Source organism: Aptenodytes patagonicus, chromosome 5, assembly GCF_965638725.1.
Source record: "Aptenodytes patagonicus chromosome 5, bAptPat1.pri.cur, whole genome shotgun sequence".
Taxonomy (NCBI): domain Eukaryota; kingdom Metazoa; phylum Chordata; class Aves; order Sphenisciformes; family Spheniscidae; genus Aptenodytes; species Aptenodytes patagonicus.
The window spans coordinates 39,036,018-39,052,839 of NC_134953.1; the positions used below are offsets into that span (position 1 = coordinate 39,036,018).

Consider the following 16,822-nt stretch of genomic DNA (forward strand, 5'->3'; position numbering starts at 1 on the left):
TGCGTGGGTGATTTACACGGGGTGGAGGATGAGGGTCCTCACCACTCATGTTGGGGGTCCCAGCATGTTTCCCCCCTCTGGGACAGGCAGGAGCGCTGCTGGGAACACCGGTCATCAGCTGGAGGAGAGAGAGGCACCAAGTGGCAGCATCAGCATGGGGACCTCAGGGGCGGTGAGGGGGACCCCACACTCCCCAGGGAACAAACCTGCTCCGGTGCTCTCCTTGCCTCCCGTGGACTGCCGCGCCACCCCCCCACCTCCCCGCGCTGCCTCAGGCGTGGGGAGTGCGTGCGGGTACCCCGGTATCCATAGCGATGGGAGGCTGTCCCCCGCCGGCCCCCCCCCTCCGCTGCAGCCGGCGAGCAGCCGCAACCGGCGCGGCGGCAAAGCGGTACCGGCACCGGGACTCGGCCCCGGGCGGGGGGACCGGGGGAAGGACGGGGACAAGCTCCCCTCCCCTCCCCCGGCGGCAGACCCCCCCTCTGCCCGCATGCCAGCGATGCAGCCCCCGGAGCCGGGCCGGGCCGGCGGAGGTGAGTACCGAGACCTGATTTATTTTATTTTATCCCCCCAAAAGGTGTCCAGCCCCCCCCAGACCCCTATTCCATCAGCCCAGCCTTTCCCTGTGGCGCTTTCCCGCGGCCAGGCAGGGAGGTGAGTGGCCCATCACCTCCCCAGCCCCTTGTCACCTCCTCCGAGATGAACGGAGGATGCCTCCATCCATCCGGCACTGACCCGGGCGCTTGGCAGCCCCTTATTTTCCTTTCCTTGTCTTCCACCTCGCTTTTGAAACCTCCTGTGATTCCTCATCCATAGGACACCCACTGCCCGCTAATGCTGCAAGACATTGCAGCCCAAAGAGATAAAGTCCAGCAAAGTTTCGGGCTTAATATCACAGGTTTCAGGCAATCTCATTACAGTCTTTGCTATCGCTTCTGCTAATGAAGCTGGTTTGTGCAGGTGCACCTGATGCCAACCAGCCGGAGCATCATGCCCCAGCAGCCCTGCCTGCTTCCTCGCCTCTCCCAGTGGTGGCTCCTCCTGTGCCTGCAACGCCCCCCCCCCCCCGCCCCCCCCTCCGCCCCCCCCCGGCACCTCTCTGAAGCCCCACTGGAAACGTGTTGGCTGAATTCTGTGCCCAGGGCAGGTGTATTGAGGCCAGGCAGGGCCTCCCTGCGTGCCGGAGCCTCGGGGAAACCGGTGGTCCCAGCTGCTGGGAAAGGCATCTTGGCTGGCGAGCTGAGCACCAGCACAGGGATGGGAGGATGATACAGCCGCCCACCATGCAGCAGCTTTGCAGTGGTTTCGCAGAGCGGGACTGACCTGCAGGTGGTTAGGCTGAGCCTTAAAGCAAAAATATGCCTTTTTCTGCCTTAAAATTGCAGCCTGGGTTTGCCCGGAGTAAGTCCTGTCACTGCTGCAGGCAGCTCCTGCCCGCACCCGGCATCCTCCTGCATCCCTGCCTGCGTAAAGCTGGGGAAACCTGAGGGTGGGTGCTGCACAGACCCGCTCCCCCTGTTAAATCTGTAGTGACAAAGTGCCACCCCCCCCTCCGTCAGAAGCTCTTACAGTCCCAGATAATGATCATAATTATGTATAATTTTTGCTTTATATGTAAGGGGAGAGCAGGGTCTCCTCTATCCCAGCCCACCTGCCTCAGGTACTGCGGCTTTGCCGGGGAGAAGATTTTAAGGGATCTCAAATTGCAAACCTCAGAAGTGCAAGGAGAAGCAGCAGCAGACACCCGGGAGCAGGGATGCTCCCAGGCCGGCCGTGCCGGGGACCGCACGGACACAGCGCCCGCACAGCCGGAGCATTGAGGTGTCACGACATGGATTTCTCTTCCTTGCATCATCCCTAAAAAAATCCCATGAGAACAGGATGTCTTCTGGGCTGCTTTCATTCCTCATCAAAATAACGATATAAAATAATAATTCAGCTGAGGTGCTGCGGTACCTTGGGCCGTGTAACCCAACAAGGAGGAGACTCGTTGGGGCACTGAGATGATCCCAGCAGGACACATCACAGCCAGGCTGGGCACTGCTATAAATATGAAAACCCATCTCCGAGGGCATTAAGAAATGAAGGGAATAATCGCTTTATCCTCTTCCAGCTTCATTTTCCTGCCTTCCCTTCCTCAGGCCCTTCCAACGGCAGCTGGCCCAACTCCACCGCAAGCGAGAGCCACCTCCTGAGGGAGAACTACACCTTCTCGGCATACTACCAGCACTCCTCCCCCGTGGCCGCCATGTTCATCCTGGCCTACACCTTCATCTTCCTCATGTGCATGATTGGCAACATCCTGGTGTGCTTTATCGTGGTGAAGAACCGCCAGATGCGGACGGTCACCAACATGTTCATCCTCAACCTGGCCATCAGCGACCTGCTGGTGGGCATCTTCTGCATGCCCACTACCTTGGTGGACAACCTCATCACGGGTGAGCAGGGCAGCGGGGGGGGAAGAGAAATTGGTGTGGAACATCATCCACCTTCTGCCCCTCACACATGAGGCCACCCCCAAATCTCCTGCCTGCGGGTGCTTTTCTTTGCTGAGGATGAGGAGGGCAGGTGGTGGCCACTCAACCACATCTGATGAAAGGTATCATTTCATTTAGACCTATTATTTTAGGGGGAAGAGTCCTTTTTTTTTTTCCCCAGGTTTTGGACATTTTTTGGCAAAATAAGTATGACCTTAACAGTGCATTTACATATTTATTTAAAGTTCAGCTGTCCTCCATCAAGCAGCACTGAAAAAAACCCCTCTTCTTCTGGCATCAATCTTCTCCCCGCGCTGGCTCAGCTCTGCCCATTGACGTTCCAAAGATAAAGCGCAGCATTGGCATGGTTGGCGGAGTTTAGCCAAAGCGGTAGCTGGGGCACGGGGCAGAGTCTGTGTTTATTTATTACGGAGTGCAATTTATTTATTGCCAACACCTTAGCAGGGGTCAAGAAACAAGATGAAAGCCCTTCTGACTGAGGATCCCAAGGTCAGTCCCCATAAGGGTAGGAGAAATGACAACCACCATGCTCTTTGAGTTTCTAAGAAGTGTAATACATGTCGTTTTTACCAATTTTGGGGTTTTTCTCCAAGCATCTGTACTGCTAAAGGCCATCTCTGTATGAGCCAAAAATGCAGCCCCCCGCTTAGGAGCAGGATTTAGCATCCCCCAGCAATGACATGGTGGATGGGGACATCTAGAGGGAGCTGCCAATGGACCCGGCTGAGCCAAAGGCACCTACAACCTCCACAGTGTCCCCTCGCAGGTTGGCCCTTTGACAACGCCATGTGCAAAATGAGCGGCCTGGTGCAGGGCATGTCCGTCTCCGCCTCAGTTTTCACGCTGGTGGCAATCGCTGTGGAGAGGTATGTTGGTGTGGGGACGTGGGGACATGGGGACCAAGCCACCCCCAGCGTGTTCGGGTGTCCCGTGTGGTTTCCATCATGGGAAAGCTCCTGGAGACATCAGGAGCATGTCCCAGCTCTCCAGGAGGACCACAAAGCTGTCCATGGGGCATCCCAGCAAGGTGTCCTTCCCCACCTTGGGCTGAAAACACCAAAGCTGGAGAGATCCCAACCTGTCTCTGCCACCAAAAGCCATATGTAAAGAGCAACCCACCTTACCCTCCCTTCCCACCCCTGGGTCCTGGCCACCCTCCTTCCCCAGGGACGTCCCACCAGGTCCCCAAAGCCACCACCGTCTGCCCTCCCACAGGTTTCGCTGCATCGTCCACCCCTTCCGGCAGAAGCTGACGCTGAGGAAAGCCCTGGTGACCATCGCCATCATCTGGGTGCTGGCCCTAATCATCATGTGCCCCGCTGCCATCACCCTGACCGTCACCAGGGAGGAGCACCACTTCATGGTGGACACCTACAACAACTCCTACCCCCTCTACTCCTGTTGGGAGGCCTGGCCCGAGACGGGGATGAGGAGGATCTACACCACCATCCTCTTCTCCCACATCTATGTGGCTCCCCTCACCCTCATCGTCATCATGTATGCCCGCATCGCCTTCAAGCTCTTCAAGTCGACGGCGCCTGCCCACAGCCAAGAGGAGCCGGAGAGGAGGAGGGTCTCCCGGAGGAAGGCCAAGGTCATCAACATGCTTATCATCGTCGCCCTCTTCTTCACCCTCTCCTGGCTGCCCCTCTGGACACTGATGCTGCTTACGGACTACGGGCGGCTGAGCGAGGGCCAGCTCCGCCTGGTCACCGTCTACGTCTTCCCCTTCGCCCACTGGTTGGCCTTCTTTAACAGCAGCGCCAACCCCATCATCTACGGCTACTTCAACGAGAACTTCCGACGGGGCTTCCAGGAGGCCTTCAGGGCCCCCTTCTGCTCACCCCACCGTCACCGCCATCGTGGGCCCTACACCCCCAGGAGCCACGGCTGCGGGATCCTCTTTGGCGCCCGCAACCGCGTCTTCGTCCAGGCACGGGCCAGCGACTCACCACCCGCCTCCGAGTCGGGGCCGTTGGCGCCACACCGCACCACGCTGGCGTCCCCCCGTGGGACAGCTGAGCAGCCACGGCCACCGGGCACCTCTGGACCAAGGGCTTGCGGGGTGGGGCACGGGGATTCGCCACACCCTGGGCAGTGAGTCACCGAAATAAAGGCGCGTCCTGCTGACGCCATGTCCCTGCCTTGGCTCCTCCGCTTCCCCCAGCGGCGCCGTCCCGGACGAGGGGCAGAATGGGGGCCACCAGCCGAGTCCCCGTCCCCCCCCCCCCCCCCCGGCACCATGGGCCCTTTAGCCGGCCGGGGCTGGGGAGCACGGGGAGCGGTGGGGGAGAACGTGTGCGAACGGCCTGTCCCGTCCCGTGCTGGGCCGGGCCACGCCACGCCGGGCCGGGGCACCCAGCTCCCTGCCGCGCTGCCCTCCCCCGCCACGCGGCCGCGCGCCCCCCCGCCACGCCACGCCACGCCCCCGCGGGGGCGTGGCGTGGCGTGGCGGGGGGGCGCGCGGCCGCGTGGCGGGGCAGGAGTGAGCTTGGCGCCTGCGCAATGCCCAGACCGGCGGCGGCGGCGGCGGCGGCGGGGGGGGGGAGGGGTGGGGAGGGGAGGGGTGGGGGGCGTGGCGTGGCGCGTCGCGCCTGCGCAGTGCGGCAGCCGGCGGGCTGCGCGCGGTACGATGGCCGGCTACAGCGTGGAGGAGCGTGCCGCGCCTCACAGCCTGGAGTACCGGCTCTTCTTCAGTGAGTGCCTTCCTCCTCCTCCTCCTCCTCCTCCTCCTTCCCCTCATCCTCCCGGCCCGGGGGTTGGGGGACCGAGCTCCTCTGGAGGCGCTGGAGGAGCCCCCGGGGCCTGAGGTGCGCCCCCCCCCCCCCCCCCCCGAGGCGTCCCCTCAGGCCGGGCCTGACTCGCCCCCCTTGCCTTGCAGAGGACGCCGCCGGACGCTACATCTCCCCTTTCCACGATATTCCCATCTACGCGGATGCCGGCAAGGTAAGAGGGGAGAGGGGCCGGAGCAAGGAGCACCGGGCCGGGTGGCTGGTGTGGCCTCGTTGGCTTGGGGCCGGTGGCAAGAGCAACCGCCGGAGCTCTGGGCCCCGGGGGTGAGTATTTTGTCAGTGGTCCTCAGGGAGTGCGGTCCTGCAGGCCTGAAATACCCGAGGGAGGCGCCCAGTTCCTTACGCTGCTTCTCGGCAGGAGCACCCTAATGGAAGCATCACCAGATCTTGCAAAGAATGGGTGCCCTTTTCTCGCAGTCAGCCTCGGGTAGAGTGACGCAGGAGAGGAGAATGGATGATCTCATTCTCGTATTGGTGTCTGAGATACGAGTGGTTGTCTTGAACTTGCCCATGAGATAACATGAAAGCATTTTGGCTTAAAAGAAGCAGTCTTCTGTTTAGCTGAGTATCTGCATCCACTCCTGTGGAGGTATACGCTCTTGCTGCATGATATTTCAGGCTTGGGTTTTGACTGCAGTAAGGCCACGTTATGCCTGTAGTATAATCAGCCACTGAACAGAATGTGAGGACATTAAATTCTTGATGTAGCAGCTCCTGGGGACCTCTTGCCTCACCAAAAGTGCAGCTGGGGAGCCTGCTGCATGCAGTGATGCAGGGCTTTTACATCCTTCTGGCAGCCAGCGGTTAGTCAAATTAGGCTGTTCTAAATCACTGTCTAAAATGCTCTAGGAAACCAAAACGGCTGTGCTTCGGTTTTCACTAAATGCTTTTTCAGTGGTGGCTCGGGCTCTCCGTGTTCCTTGCCTTTGTAGCTCGTTTCTTCTTTTAACGTGTACTAAAAAGCTGTGCAGCTTGAGAAACATAGTGGATGAACTGTTCTAATGTTCGTGTAATTTGGAGGTAGAGAGTGGTTATGGGAAAGGAAAAGAGTATGCAGAATTGAGAGATGAACCTCTAAAAAGTAACTGATTGAGCTGTGAAGTGCAGGTGTTGTCAGAATATGCTCTGGGAAGTCTGAGGCGGCTTTTGTCTGCTCAGAAGGGAAAAGACATTGTAATAATCAAGGACAGTGGCGAAGCAGTTTCTGTGGCCAACTGGGAAAGCAGTTTTCAAAAGCAGGTGTCTGAAAGGTAACTCGGACAAGGAAAATCCAGATAATACTACGCTTTGCAGACGCTCACAGAACAGGGGAGGAAAGAGCAGAGGAGTGAGTATAGGGGTGAGGAGGGTTTCCGCAGACTGGTAATGATTAACAAGCAAAACTGGACTACTGGTGTGCCTTCAGGCGCTTAGTGCTGCTTGCCAGCTTCTCCGTGCCAAGTCGTTAAGAGAAGCAAGTATCACTGAAGGTTGCAGTCCCCAAAGTTACACAACAGTGCTGATCACATTAGACCTCTTTTTGCTGGAGTGCCTCTCCACAGAGATTTTACTTGTTACTTAGCAGGTTCATTACCAGCTATGGTAGGAAGCCCAGCTTGGAGCAGAAGGTTGTCTTACTCTGTCTGGGCTCCTTGATCTTTATCCTTAGACTTCTAAGACACTGAGAGGATTGCAGGGTGGTTTTTTCAGTCTAGGGCTGGGATGTGCTGACCTTATCTGTACCTGCATGTCTTGGCATTACAAAGGAGTGACCTTGGGCTACTCACTGGGTGTCTTAGACCATGGCAGATCTGTCAGTTGGACTGTGGGGAAACTGCGAACCGAACAAAGATGCAACCCCAAGTCATCTTTCCTTGCCTGCAAAGCCGTAAGCACCCTGCCTACCTGGTTCTGATTGCCTCATTCCTTTCCTCGAGTTACTTATAAATCAAAATAGTATATAGCTTTTACTTTTAAATTGCAAATGAGCAGTGAGCCCCTGCAATTAAGGAGATGTAATAAACTTCTGTTAGGGAAGGGTGTGGGCAAAGTCAATGATATAACAGCACTCATTGCACAATATCAATCTAATTATGGTGCAATACAGGTGCAAGGGATTTTGCAACCTAATACTGCTTAGCATGGGGATTAGAAACCTTGTCAATGCTAGGGAACGAGGTTTGGCTTTTTGTTAAAAGCCATAATCTCTTCAAACAGCAAATGTTAAGGTTCAAGCGTGGAAAAGCTTGTTTTCTTGAATAGGAGACTGACATTGAACTCTCAGGAGTCCTCTCAGCCCAGCTGGAGTCAACAGGAGATGTTTTCAAGCATCACCTGTAAACTAGATACTGCAAGATGTGGTTCTATGTTTCTCCCCCACATCTTTATCCTTGCACTGTACTGCTAACAAGGTTTATTGGCTTGGAGGGGGGAAGCTCGGGCATCTCTCCCTACTTCAGGACAGACTAGAATATTTGGGAATCATGTTCTCGGTCATTCAGGATAGTACGTAGGTACCCACATTACTAAACAGATGGCTTACTCCTGTAAGCCTTGTCTCTTCCAAATTGCCAGGGTGGCTCTTGCTGTAGCATTAAGTGCTTTGTATTTAATAAATATGCCTAAAACCTCATTTTGTTCTGCGTAGGACAGTTTGTATGCAGCTGTCTTCGATTCATTTAAACCTGCTGTTCCATAACCTAGGAACATGATGGAGATATTCATAGGTGGCAACTGATGGAGCATGCATGGGTAACCTCAGTCTGGCTTTTGCTGGTATCTTTTATGGGATGAAACTTTGAGTGATGACATGTGACTGACGGGACTACAGGACTTCTATCAACTGTATCAAAACTGGCACTGGAAAAAAACAGAAAAAAGTTATGCTAATTGGCTGGTTTTCATGCTTTGTGTTCCCTAGTGTAAAGTGTGGTCTTGAGATTCCTTCCCATTCACTGATATTTTGCTTTCTTCAGAATGTGTTCAACATGGTTGTGGAAGTACCTCGATGGACAAATGCTAAAATGGAGGTAACTATATTACAGTTCCCAGCTCAAGTGCTTGAGCTGACTAGTCTATTAATCTTTGGCTTTGCTGATTCTCTCCTTCTCAGTTCCACCTCCTGAATCAGAGTGGTTTCTATCTTCTCATGTAAATACTTGCTTAATGCTAGAGGTCTAGTAAGGAGGCTGAGACTTGCAGAAGTTGGAATAACTTAGTATTCTTCTGTGGCTTCTGATTAAAGCAGCATCTTATGGCTCTCAACCCCATGTGGTTCTGACATTTGTAAGTCTGCTGAAAACTATATCCCAGGAGATGGCAATGCAACAGGAAATGGAGTTGTCCAATATCTGCTGTTGGCTTCAGGGTCAGCTCCTGGTCTCTTGGCTTGTCAGTTAGTAGCCAGCTTCATTTTAAAAAAAATAGCTTGTTTTTTCTTAAGAGAGCAAAGTAAAGAGATTTATATAACTCTTCTTTCAGATTGCAACAAAGGATCCCTTAAACCCAATTAAGCAAGATGTTAAGAAAGGAAAACTGCGCTACGTAGCTAACGTGTTTCCCCATAAGGGTTATATCTGGAATTACGGTGCTATCCCACAGGTACTGTAACTTGTCTCAGTGGCTCATCCTTTCTGGTGGGGAGGAGGGAGGATGCCTCTGTGTGTGTCTCTGACTACCACTGTATTAATGAGCAAAAGGTTAGCTGAGAGTCTGATCTGGAACACAGCATCTGCAGCTGCATATATAATCTTGCTAATGAAGAGAACCTGTCGAGAAAGCAGGGGTACTTTTAAGTAGAAATCTCAAGAGGTAGGCTTGTAGCTAATGCTGTAAACAATCTATTTGAGGATGAGCAGCTGCTGCTAGTGAGGTACCTGCTGCGTTGCTCCTCTCCTTGGCCACTCAGCAGTTTGGTTGGACAGTAGCTGGCAGGTCCTTGTCTTTGGATGAGGGAAGCTGTCGCTACACAAGGAACTGGGCATCTGGCAATGCAATGCCCTCAGTTCCTGCCTGGTGAAGCATAAAGAGCTAAAGTTTTAAGCTAATGGTACAGGATCTTGGTGTACGGCCCTTAGGTTGAATCTTTACAGAAGATTCTTCTTGCAGTGAATTAGCTGATTGATTTAGACTTTGGATGTGGACAATGAAAATCTGAATAGATCTGAAGACTGTATCTTTCCCATTTCTGCCCCTCTTAATAGGGTCTAAAACACACACCTAGATTAAGTATTGACCTGTTGGATGGTAGTGGATGCCCTGTTCTCAGTGTTGGAACTGAGTGGCAGACACTCAGAAGTCCAGAGACTGCGTGAGGCAGATGTCCGCAGCTGCACAGACACGCTTTCTCTGAAACAGCTGGCAAGGGGGGACCGACAGATGGTGACAGCTGGACACATGCTCTTGACTGGCTGGTGACTGCTACATAAAGAGGAACTTTGAGCAAGGCTGTTTGCCTCTGATGTTCTCTTAAGGTTTGAGTTTCCTTTAGAGAAATAAATTGTCAGTGACAGTTCAGAGGGAAACGCTCTGAATTTTGTAATTCTAGTCTTGATAGTCCAAGTGGCTTAAGACGGTGTTTTGAAGTTGAATTGTTTTCTACTCGGATGGATTCTGGAGCCAGTTTCTTTGTACAGAGTTACGGCTTTTGAAGCCTTTGCTCAGTTGTGTGTTAGTGGATCAAAGATGTTTATGCATCAAGGGCGAGGGACCAAACTTAACGCTTCCTTGTAGAGAAGTACGATAGTGATTGTGAAGAGTCCCTCGGTACCACCCAGGTTTCAGTACATCTTCCTGAATGCCCTGGATGCATCACGAGGTCTTGACTATACTAGTCGTGTCCTGGCATGCAGAGATTTGGGAAGAGCATTCCTTCTTTTTGTATCTCAACAACCTTAGGGGTAGATGCTCCTTATGATGCAAGTGGGCACGGTGTCCTTTTGCTCCTGATCATAAGCGTGTTTTAAGCAGCTGTTATTTTTGGAGGCATAGCTCAAATGCCTTCTGGAGTCCTGTTTTTCAACTTACACTCACCGCTTTAGGTGAGACATGCTAGGATGCTGGGTAGCACAGGGTATGGGACTCCGCATTCTTGTCACTGCTCTAGTCTAACAACGTGTCTTTAATTGTTTAATTAAAAGGAAACAATACACCTTGTCTGTCTTCCATCTCTGTTGGACTGCTATCTGGAGTTCAGGAAACTTCTGTTAAGAAATGAATAGGGAGAGGAACAGGCGGGCAGCCAAATCAATGAGTGTTGTTTATAGATATGAACTTCACCTTTATGCAGCTGTGGAATGGAGGAGGAAGTCCGGAAAGTGGTTGAAAAAAGGTTTGTGAGTGGGAGGGAGCAGCTTACCCTTGGCAAGATAAGACCTTTTAACTTGGATTCAAACTGCATTTGCAGGCGCAAGTGAAATAGTAGCCAACCACTAGACCTGAAAGCAAGTGTGAAGTGGGCCATCATCTGTATCTTCAAGGCAACTGCATGCCTGAAATAAAGCTGCTTTTTGTTTCCTCTTGAAACCTGAGAGTTCTTATTCATGTGTGGGGGTTTTTTTGCAGACTTGGGAAGACCCAGGTCACAAAGATGGAAATACTGGCTGCTGTGGAGATAACGATCCAATTGATGTGTGTGAAATTGGAAGCAAGGTAATGCATTCTAAAGGGTAACTGTCTTTTGAAACATAATTAATGTCTCTGAAGTCAATTATCCGGAGACATTATTCAGTTCCTACCTCCTCTACCTTAAGAATGTGCTGTTTCCTTCTACTGCCTCTGGAGACTGTTGACGAGATCTTACAGTGCAAGCCTTGTGAGCCAAGGCTTATGAATCGCTGATAAGCGATAGCTAATTTCGCGGTACCCGACTGCTTGCTGAACTCTCACAGCTTGTACAGTCTCCTGTTGTGCATTCCTTGGATGCATCAGTACAGACAACAAGGTCTTTGTCCTTGCAGGTCTGCTCTCGAGGGGAAGTCATCAAAGTGAAGGTGCTGGGCATGCTGGCACTGATTGATGAGGGAGAGACAGACTGGAAGATAATTGCTATCAACGTTGAAGACCCTGAAGCAGGCAACTATAATGGTAAGTAACAGGAAGGAGGAGCAGGTTTAGTACTTCCCTTTCTCCATTGAGAGCCTGCAGGAAGCTTTCAAGTCAGGACATGGGCTTGCTCCTTCTATGCCACAGTATTCATCAGATGTGATACTGGAAGGACAGCAGAATAGGATGTTATCGATCCTATAGCAAAACATTTTACTGCTGTTTATCCCAAATTGTCAGTCCTCTGCACAGCCTGGCACCTTGAAGAAGAGGGTGGCTGCACAGCCTGTCCTCTGAGTGGAAGGAAAGGGGTTGTCCAGTAAGTCAAAGCTGCTTAAACATGTCCATGCTCCAGGGGGCAATCAGGATATACTGTGAAGATGAAACACTAACTTTCCTGTGCAGATGTCTACTCTGCGTCTTTACTGTAACCTGTCTGAAATGTTGCTAAGGCTACTTGAGGAGGGGCGGTTCAGAAGAGTGGGGTAGTAGCCAAGTAACTTCTGTTACTAGATCTGGCTAACAAACCTTTTCTCCATGGCTAGATATCAATGATGTCAGAAGGATGAAACCTGGATACTTAGAAGCTACAGTGGACTGGTTCAGAAGATACAAAGTACCTGATGGAAAGCCAGAAAACCAGTTTGCTTTCAATGGCGAATTTAAAGACAAGGTAGGACCGCCTTTCTCCATTGCTGTGAGCATGCAAAGGCATGCTGTCCAAAACCTGAGCTCAAGGTGCATGGGGACACAAATGAGTAGTTGCTGAGAGAATGGGTTTCTACGGGGCTGCTGACTTCATTCTTCCTGCTGTTTTTCCAGCCTACCATTCTGCTTGTTTCCAGCCCAGTGCTTGCAGGAATACTACGAGAAAAAGCATAGGGTTATCACCCGGCTGCTGTTGGATATTATCAGTTTTTCTTTTAGATGACATTCACGTGGGATCACTTCAGGGCTGGGAACCCCCATGTCAGAGCCAGGATGGAAAACACCAGGTTTATTTGCTCCTGCTCTGGAGCAAAGGGTGCTTGACATCACCCTTTGCCTCCCTTGCTCACTGGCTTTTTTCCACTGCAGCCTGTTGCAAGTTGACTGCTCAGGAGTTAAAATGCTTCTGCCTTCAGGCGTTAAAGTGTTCCCTCACGCCCTTTGAGTAAGGCTCTGCCTTGGCAGCGTTATTCCTCTGCCTGTTCTCTGAATAACTTACTGCTCCTGAACGGGAGAAATCCTGCTTCTGCACCCTCCCTCCTGCCAGTCCTGGTGTGCCATGAGTGGGTTAGTGAGGCGACTCAACTCCCAGAGCTATGGAGTTGGTGCAGAGAAGGGGAGGGCCTGCAAAGCCTGGTGTGGGAGGGGAAGGAAAGGGTAAGGGGGGAAAAATGGAAGTCACGTGGGAGTGGACTTGTCCCCTTCAACTGTAGCACGGCACTAGGCTGGGTGGGCTGGGACATCTCACTGCCCCTCAGGATGGGTGAAACTGGAATCAAGGCCAAGGCGGAAAGTAGGGACAAAGAACCTCACACGTGTTCCTGCAGTGTTTTATTTGGCTCTGTGTGGTATCAAACCAGGATATTTATTGCTGTTGTTCATGCTAACAAAGAATTGTGTGTGCTTCTTTCTCCAGCTGACAGGTTAATGCTTGAGCATTTGCTACTTTTTTTAAGGAAAAAAGCTGTGATATGCTTGGAAGCAGATTCACTTTTAAATAGTTGCAAAGCTGGATTAGGTGCACGTCCCTTCCTGTTGATCTGCACAGCAGTTGAATGATTTGCCTGGAGTGGAAGAAAGCTCATAGATAGGTCAGGATCAACTAGCTGCCGAAGACAAACTGACTGGGAGGAGCAGCAGGGTGGAGGTGCTTTTATAATACAGCACTGGCCCGAGACTAGAATGTCTGCATTCAGTTTCTTTTGGCTTTAAGCTCGCTAGGTGACCTTGGCGTATCCTCTCATCTTGAAAGTAAAACAATTGGTCTTATAAAATCCCCGTTGTTCAGCTGTTGTGCGCTGGGAGGTTGCTGCTGTTCCTGAGGGGCGCAGTAACGGAAGGGGTCTCTGAGACCCTTCCAGAGTCGGAAACTATCTAAAATCAGCCTATAAATACTGGCCTCTCATTCCGTGTAACCGATAGTCTGGAGGAAATGGCCTAGTGCTTACACATAACATGATGTTTGTTCTCATCTTCAACTTCAGGATTTTGCAGTGAACATCATCAAAAGCACTCATGAACACTGGAAAGCTTTAATAGCGAAGAAAACTGACGGAGGGGAGATCAACTGGTAGGTTAATACTTGCGGTATTGTGCGCTTTCCTTTCCCCTAAACAAATAACCCTGAAACTTCCTTTCCTGAGTGGTGCCGTGCTTTCTGTTAGCTGCTGGCTGTCTCCGCAGGCCTTCCCCTTCAGCTTGGCAACTATAACAATGATTTTTAATATTCCATTATTTAATATTCTTGGGGGAGAGACTTGGCTTTCACGTTTTCACAAGCGACCTTTCTCTTCTAGCATGAATCTGACGGTGTCTGACAGCCCTTTCTGCTGTAGTCAAGAGTGTGCAAAAGCTACTGTGGATGCAGTGAGTACAAATCTGAGTGTCCTTCCCCCAACATCAGTGTCCTTCCCCCAACATCAGTGTCCTTCCCCCAACATCAGTGTCCTTCCCCCAACATCAGTGTCCTTCCCCCAACATCAGTGTCCTTCCCCCAACATCAGTGTCCTTCCCCCAACATCAGTGTCCTTCCCCCAACATCAGTGTCCAGCAAAACGATACGATTTGTGTGGTACCGTAAACTGTCCTTGCTGTGTGAATAGCGCATTGTATGCTCAGAATCTTTTTGCATGACTGAATGCAGCACCTGTTTCTGGTTAAATAGGATGGATGTGGAGCAAGCCAGACGTTCCTCCAGAGGCTTCTCCTTGCCTTTAGTCATCTGGGAGATGGAATCCAAAACAGAGTTTGCATGAAGGGCTAAGCTTCTGAACCGTAACTTGGCTGTCAGCTGTTCAGAGCGTGTTTAAATATTTGGCCTTCCAAGAGCTTTGCAGCACAGGTCACGCTGTGAGAAGAGAAAGTCTAATTTCTGAGAGCCTTGCAGCCAGGGACCTTGCATCCTTTGCAGTGAAAAGCTTGAAGTTCCCAGTGTAGTACCCCTACAGTTTCAGGACTTAACTGCCTCTCCCTAGGCTTGTCAAGTACTGTTGTTGGCAACTTGAAAGGGGTTAGAGGAATGGGATAGGAAAATCAAAATGCAAATGTTGCCTCAGTGTATGGAAATGTGACTGGAAACCAGAGTTTCTCTGTAGCCTTCTATCATCCTCTTGGTTTTAAAAGGGCTTGTATCCTCTGGTGGTATCCGAATTACTTTAAAAGTTTTTTGAAAGTGTAACCCTCGTGGAGGATGTGTCACCAGACGCCCTGTCTGCCTTTGGTTGCTAAACACCGGGTGAAAGCTCTTCAGAGAAGTTTTTTGAGAGTCCTTTGTACTTCTATGCCACCATCACGTTGTAGGTTTAAAAAAAGCAGGCTGCACGCAACTGTATAGACGCTGGAGCAGTAAGTGCTTGCGGTGAGAAGTAGATGGCACTGCAGCCTCTGCTTAGAGCAGAGCGCCTCCGGCATGTAGGACATGTACGGAATGAGGAGGCTGTGGGGAACGACAGGACTCACGCCGCACGTGAGCTCATTTATTCCCTCACAGCTGACCAGCACTGGCTGCCACAGCCCAATTTACACTGCTTAGATCTTAGACTGTGCTCAGTGAAGTCTTGCGCAGCTCTAAATGACGTCTAGTGAGCTTCAGGCGTAAGGTCAACATCTGTCAGCAGTTGCTATCTGCTAATACACGTCTCATTTCAGGCACCGCCGTGTAAAGCTGCCAACCCAATCCCACCCGAAGGTAAGTCTCACAACCCACACTGATGTCCCAGTGCAGAGTGGAGGCTTCCTCAAAGGAATTATCAATAGGAAAATGAGGGTCTTCACTGGTAGCTAGGTATGGCTCTAGCGCTAGGAGAAGCGAAGGACCTTGTTGGACCTAACTTGTGTCAGTAATGCTGTTTAATTCCTGAATAGCTTCTGTTGTTGCCTTACTTCCTTGTTTGGGTACGTGAGGCGGGTGAGTGAGTGGTAAGTAGGAGACCTGAGGTGACATAGTTTGCTCCAGAAGAGATTAGATTTATAGCAGGTCCTGAAAGAGCAGCACTGCAGAGGGCTGAAGTGCAGCGATAGCAGGAGAACGGTTTTAGTTCCTCCGAAACAGGGGTTTCGTCAGTATCCTCAGTGCAGGCGAGCCAAGGAAGGGAAATACTCCCTACCTGCGCAGAGCAGAGGCAGAAATCGGTCATGTGTTCGGTGCTTCAGTTGCTGCTTACCCGCTGATCAGAGATCTGTCACTGAACGAGTGTCTGCTGCGAGCTGGTAACGAGCCTTTTGATGCCTCGGGACACGACTCTGAGAGAACAACGGCTCAGCTATTGCCTTTTCCTTCTGCGCGAGGTGGCGATGGGCACTTCGCACACCAAGTCTGGACGTTGCTGTAGCAGGGGCAAGCGCGAGCTGATGGCAACGTTGAGAATGCACAGCTGTGTGGCAGAAAGAGGAGCTAGGCTGTCGTTTCCAGTCTCTTAATGGGTAATAAACCTGCAAAGAAATCTTCCGTGTGGGAAGTGGAGGTAAAATGACTTTACCTCCCTGAGTCAGCTGAGCCAGAGGGAAGCTGAGCTGGCTCTGGCTTGCTGTCCTCCCCTGAACCGAGTCACGGGTAGGCTGAGTGAGGGTGACTTCTTCAGGGAAACAAACACACGTAAACAGGGCTACACAAGAACCTGTTGGGTGCGTGGTGGTGGTGTTGACAGGAGCGGGAGGAAGGCCCTGCGCTGGAGGTGACGCATGCAGTGCCCTATGACTACTTAATAAGTGGGTGGCTAACAGAGGACTAACCCCCTCTCTTCCCCCCCCGCCCCCCCCCACCCCGTACAGTTGACAAGTGGTTCTACTACCAGAAGAACTAAGGCCTGAGGATGGGTGGTGACAGAGCTGTGCCCTTCCCACCGAGGGGTCGCCACGCGCAGGAATAGACCGGGAAAATAGCTTCAGTGTCAACAAGACGACCTTGCCTGCAACTTTGCCGATTAGAATTACGTATCTAGCAGTGACGTGTCTGCTGCATGAGGTCTTGTGGAGGCTAGAAGACATAATTTATAAAATCAAAACACCCCGCTTGTGCGTGTCATAAAGTGCTTTGTAAATCGCGACAGAAGATCGCTCACCTGGTACGCGTATGGATGCTATAAATAAAAACTACTGAAACTGAACTCTGCGGGGAACCTTCTCCTTTCCCTCCCAGTAATGGAGCCCCAGAGCCGAGGGGTGAACAGCGGCCCTTACATGGGTCTGTGCTGGGGCTTGTTAGCGTGCAGGGTTGTTTCGGGGGGGGATGAGGGGAGGATTTATCCGGTCCCTCGAAGAGGGGACTCTGACTTGGGGCGACCGGACCGGCCGGGGGGCGGCCTC

The 16,822-nt window shown here is 51.8% G+C and overlaps 2 protein-coding genes across 2 annotated transcripts; both read left to right on the plus strand.

Annotated features, from left to right (window-relative positions):
- The first annotated feature begins 314 nt into the window (after positions 1–314).
- On the plus strand, positions 315–4,641 carry NPFFR1 (neuropeptide FF receptor 1). The gene is given in 7 exon segments (XM_076339426.1): positions 315–340; positions 342–405; positions 407–533; positions 2,142–2,438; positions 3,265–3,364; positions 3,714–4,488; positions 4,491–4,641. Coding segments are annotated over 7 exon segments (1,419 nt in total). The 3' UTR covers positions 4,521–4,641.
- A 456-nt stretch (positions 4,642–5,097) lies between these two features.
- Positions 5,098–16,623, plus strand: PPA1 (inorganic pyrophosphatase 1). The gene is made up of 11 exons (XM_076339427.1): positions 5,098–5,194; positions 5,380–5,444; positions 8,245–8,298; positions 8,750–8,869; positions 10,832–10,918; positions 11,227–11,353; positions 11,857–11,984; positions 13,504–13,589; positions 13,816–13,885; positions 15,167–15,206; positions 16,289–16,623. The coding sequence occupies exons 1-11, from the start codon at positions 5,131–5,133 to the stop codon at positions 16,318–16,320; spliced, it is 873 nt and encodes a 290-aa protein (XP_076195542.1). The 5' UTR covers positions 5,098–5,130; the 3' UTR covers positions 16,321–16,623.
- The last annotated feature ends 199 nt before the right edge of the window (positions 16,624–16,822 follow it).

Coding starts and splice junctions, on each gene's coding strand:
- PPA1 (XM_076339427.1), top strand. CDS start 5,131: ATGGCCGGCTACAGCGTGGAGGAGCGTGCCGCGCCTCACAGCCTGGAG. Junction 5,195..5,379: donor GGAGTACCGGCTCTTCTTCA/GTGAGTGCCTTC, acceptor CTTGCCTTGCAG/AGGACGCCGCCGGACGCTAC. Junction 13,886..15,166: donor CAAAAGCTACTGTGGATGCA/GTGAGTACAAAT, acceptor GTCTCATTTCAG/GCACCGCCGTGTAAAGCTGC.